Source organism: Sinocyclocheilus rhinocerous, unplaced genomic scaffold (genome assembly GCF_001515625.1).
Source record: "Sinocyclocheilus rhinocerous isolate Xijiao unplaced genomic scaffold, SAMN03320098_v1.1 scaffold585, whole genome shotgun sequence".
In the NCBI taxonomy this organism is placed as follows: Eukaryota; Metazoa; Chordata; class Actinopteri; order Cypriniformes; family Cyprinidae; genus Sinocyclocheilus; species Sinocyclocheilus rhinocerous.
The window spans coordinates 211,338-216,515 of NW_015630024.1; the positions used below are offsets into that span (position 1 = coordinate 211,338).

Consider the following 5,178-nt stretch of genomic DNA (forward strand, 5'->3'; position numbering starts at 1 on the left):
CGGTTACGCCTTCTTTCTTTGCGTGAACATTTGGGCGGCGTTATGCAAATCTTCCGACATAGTGATGTAGGTATGTGGGGGCGTGTTAGAACGAGCCGTTTTAGGTAGGCGTGGTTGACTCTTAACTTTTATAAAGAATATCTCTTTGGATTTGAGACTTTAGGCTTTGCAACTTTACAGATCTTCTTTATGCACCAAGAGCTTGTAACACTTCAAAGAGAAAGGAAAAATTGAAATCGCATCATATGACCCCTTTAACATTCTATTCATCAAAGAATCTGGAAAATAATTAGAAATGTATAAATGTAAACATTAAACAGCACAACTAAATTAGATTACTAAAATAAATTGCTATAAAATATTTTAAAATATAAAACAGTAGATTAAATTGCAATATTTCACAAATAAATTTTTTTTTGCTGTATTTTTAATCAAATAAATGCAGCCTTGGCGACCATAAGAGACTTCAAAAATATTAAAAAAAATATATATATATAAAAATACAAAAAAAAAACTTACTGGCTCAACTTTTGAACAGTAAGCTACAAACAATATTGCTAAATTTTGCAAAACTCCATTTTCTTTTTTTCCAAGTTATATTCATGGGCTTTTTATGCCCTTAATATAAAAAGGACAGTGGAGAGCTGACAGGAAAACATTGGGTGGAGAGAGAGGAGAGGGATCGGCAAATAACCTCGAGGTGGGAATCGAACTTAGGTCACCGTGAGCACAGTTGCGCTATATGTTGATGCACTAACCACAAGGCTACCATTTTTGCTTTCTAATTTTCATAGCTACATACATAGAATCCTTCCCAAATACACCATACAACTCCTCACAAATAAAAAGCTAATAATTGACTGTGACATTTTTTTGTCTTGGACTGAATGAGGTGACTAGCTGTGAGAGAAAAAAGGAAGGAAATACACTGGTCAGTTAAGCAGCAAAAACAAATATAAGTCCATTATGCAAGAGTGGGGAACAGCAGATAAGGCTGTATTTATCCGAGTGGTATAGTCATTACACATTACAGAGGGCCAAGACACCTCCACTTTGAAGTTGAAGTTCAACTCTTAGAGATTTGTGACTAGGTGTCAATTGTTAAGCCTTCCGAGAATTTAAGTGGTTTAGTATCAAAGGTTAATTTGATACCAAACCTGCCTTGAGCCTCCTACAAGACAAGTCTGAAGCTGAAATAAAAACAAAACAAAACCCAATTTATTTAGACATCTTAGCAGCATTTAAAGCTACATTTTTATGAGGTTCTGCAAGTGTATTACAATTGTATGATATAAACATAACTTGCAAATGTCCAAAGTAGGGATGTCAAAATTCCCATAAAAAATATTAATAGCCGTAGTAAAATGACACTGCATTTTGGACAGCTGTAAACGTAAGTGGTTATCATTTTCTACCTTAACTCATGTTATTTATTAGCTAACTAATGGTGTCTGATAAATGACAGTTATGGACAAATTACATTGCCAGGCATTTCCAGGGCCATAACTGTAAACTGTTTTAGCTGATGATTGCCTAATACATGCATGTATGAAAGTCCTTTTGTTGTAGTTCACTGTTTTTTGTTGTACAGACATTTTCCTTATTCCTTATTCATATTCTGCCACTTTTTTTAAAATCTGCTTTTAGATACCTGAAGTACGGTGTGGAAAAAACGTGTTTTGAAGTGTGCATCTTACAAGACTGGAATTTTATTTCTAATTCAGAATTTAATGTTTAATTCAAAGTGTTACTTGCGGTTTCTTTACTAGCAATTTCTCAGTGAAAGATGTTTCAGAAAAAAAAAAAAATATATATATATATATCTTTGGGATTTTGTTAATTTTTTTGTAATGATTTAAACATTTTTAATATTTTTGTAATTTGTTTTACAAGTTAAAGGGGTCATATGATGCTGCTAAAAAGAACATTATTTTGTGTATTTGGTGTAATGAAATGTGTTTATGCAGTTTAAAGTAAAAAAAACACATTATTTTCCACATACTGTACATTATTGTTTCTCCTTATATGCCCCGCCTTTTTGAAACGCGTCGATTTTTACAAAGCTCATCGGTCTGAAAAAGCGAGGTGTACATATTTTAAATAATTTTAAATGAACTAATGATAAAGTCATTAGTTTCGTAGTTTATGCTATGATATCAAAATTAGTATTAGAAATCAAGACATTTCATTGGTTTCCATTAATATTGACTGCTATAATTTCAGTAAAGGGTTAAACCCTAGTGCAAAGTTAGCATGAAATGCTGTGAATGGCCAATAAAATTACGTCAGCTTTATGCAATCTATTCTAACGCCCAACTGACATCAAACTTACACACATTTAATTGATATGACCAGAAATGACACTGTGAGTAATTTATGCACTCTCTGACCTCTGACTTTAGAACCTGAGAACTTCAAAGTTAAATAAATAGAACTTGCAATATTGCACAAATGAGATCAGCCAAGCATTTTCCCTTTGTGCTCCTTTCCTGGCAGACAGATCATTTGTTTGGATAAGTCTATTGTCTAAATTGAGAGAAAGACTCACAAACTGCAGCTCAGTTATTCAGGCACATAACTAAAGGAGGAAATACACACACACATCCAAGCGGTTCCAACATTTGCATTTGCTAATGAACGAGCGAACAGACTGAGCAGGTGGGATAGTTCACCGCCTCTCCGGACGCATTCTTTAGTTCTTCCTTACCTGGCACCAATGATGTCCTTCTTCGCCAGATCAATGCCAGCAATGACCTTGACACGAAGAATACGAGATTCATTCTGCAAAACATGACACACACAGAAAAGACCATCATGAATAAATCAATACCTCGTACAAGTCTAGAAGACAGAAAAAAACTGCCCCGTAGCCTAAATTTAAGCTGAGTCCAAGTTGTGAGAGCGTCCTAATTTCACCTCCAGGAGAAGATGAAAAAGGAGCATCTTAAAGAAATTAGAAGGAAGAGGCAGCCAAGAAAGCTTTTGTTTATTGATGGACACTAAGACGGAACTGTTTTAATGGTATAGCATCGGTGAGAAACAAATCCCTTTGGGAGCTATAAACCAAGGCCTTTAGATCAAGCACACCAGTTTATTGTCTTATGACTGAATAAGGTGGTCTAAAGTTCTCAGCTTGGCCTTCAAAAGCTCTCCAGCAATAGATAAGACCACCATTTCACGACTCCCACTCCCGCCCCCAACATCACCTCGGCCTGCTTTCAATAGCTATTCATCCCGCTCACGATCACACAATGAGCATCTTATTCGCCCTCACGGCTTTTAAAGCTCACCAGTCCAGAAATGACGCACTGTAGAGGGTAAGAAAGGCCCTCTTCTCCCGCTTTACCCACTTCTGCTCTCTGAAATTCCCCTTCTATTTATGTCTGACAGTCTGCACCTACCACAAGTCATGCATCATTCGTGCAGCCGAGGCAAACAACAACAACAACCAGTGTGACGGTTTGTATTTATTGTGCCTGTCGTATATGACCTAATTATTACAGAACGAATACAATTTGGATGAGATGGGAGAAGCTGTTATATCCTGACAGGTACTTGGGTGTTACTGTCATCCCACCGCGTAGCTTAGACTGACAGATCTGTGCTTTTCATATAAAATGCAAACAGAGGCTAGATGTCTTTGCAGAAAGCTACTATTTGGTATGAAGAAAATTCAATTTAATTTGTAAACCTTTTCTGAAGTTTTTCTTTGGAAAGTATGATAAAGCTCATGTTATTTTAGTTTCTAAAAGCCATTTCGGTATCAGACGATTCATGGCAAAAATAATAATAATAATTAAACAATTTTTTTTTTAGAAATTATTACTTTTATTCAGCAAAAGTGCATTATAAATTGATCAAGCCATTTATAATGTTACAAATGATATCTGTTTTAAATAACTGCTGTTCTTTGGCTCATGTTATTTCATTTTTAAAAAGCCATTTCAACACAAAACGATTCATGGCAAAAATTAAAAAATAAAATAATTAATTTGAAAAATAATACTAGATGCACTACTGTTCAACAATTTGAGTTCAGTCAGTGAGATTTTTTTTAAGGATGTTCTTTGGCTCATGTTATTTCATTTTTAAAAAGCCATTTCAACAAAACGATTCATGGCAAAAATTAAAAAATAAAGTAATTAATTTGAAAAATAATACTAGATGCACTACTGTTCAACAATTTGAGTTCAGTCAGTAAGATTTTTTTTAAGGAATAAATACTTTTATTTTATTCAATGGCAGCACAACTGTTTTCAACATTGATAATAATAAGAAATGTTACTGGAGCAGCAAATCAGCATATCAGAATGATTTCTGAAGGGTCATGTGACGACTGGCGTAACGATGCTGAAAATTCAGCTTTGCCATGACAGGAAAACGTAATCCAATTTTAAACTATAGGCTATACAAATAGAAAAGTTACTTAAACTGTAATAATATATCAGAATATTATGATTTTTTATTTTTGATAAATGCAGTCTTGGTAAGAGTCTTCTTTCAAAAATTCATATATAGAAAAAAAAGTTACCAACCCCAAACTTTTAAAAGGTAGTGCCCAACATATGGGAAAGCATTTCAGAATATTTTTACCTTTAGAATATCGTGCACTGATGAATTGTTCACAATAAGGCCTGAAACTAAACCAAACAGTTCCAGGTCTTCTGGTTTGCCTAGGTCATCAAAGTCAGTTTTTACACTAACCACCTTGAGAATCTCACATCATTTTGAAATTTTCATAAAAGGACATTCCATGACATTAAGGGAAACCAGTGACCAGTTCCACATGAAGAAGCTCTTCCCTCATTGCACACTAAAGACACTCTCTCATCCAGGTCCACAATGTTCAGTATCCATCCTCACCCTAATCACATTATCACACCGCCAGAACTTGTTGCATTACAACACACCTTTAGAAAATAAACGGCCCAAGAAAGAACAGCACTAGCTTTCAACTCCAATCACTAGTATGAATTAACCATTATCGTTCAGAGCCCAAGCACTAGCTCAGAATGACACAACAACTCTTCACAAGAGAAACATCAAAGAAGTTTCCCACATATGTGACCCTGGAGCACAAAACCAGTCTTAAGTCGCTGGGGTATATTTGTAGCAATAGCTAAAAAAAACATTGTATGGGTCAAAATTATCGATTTTTCTTTTATGCCAAAAAATCAT

The 5,178-nt window shown here is 34.8% G+C and overlaps 1 protein-coding gene across 1 annotated transcript in view; it reads right to left on the reverse strand.

Annotated features, from left to right (window-relative positions):
• nedd4l (NEDD4 like E3 ubiquitin protein ligase) overlaps positions 1–5,178 on the reverse strand; it is a 79,889-nt gene that overhangs the window by 65,871 nt on the left and 8,840 nt on the right. Inside the window, exon 2 of the mRNA XM_016551918.1 lies at positions 2,708–2,781. Coding sequence (XP_016407404.1) covers positions 2,708–2,781 — 74 coding nt within the window. The remainder of the gene's footprint in view (positions 1–2,707; positions 2,782–5,178) is intronic.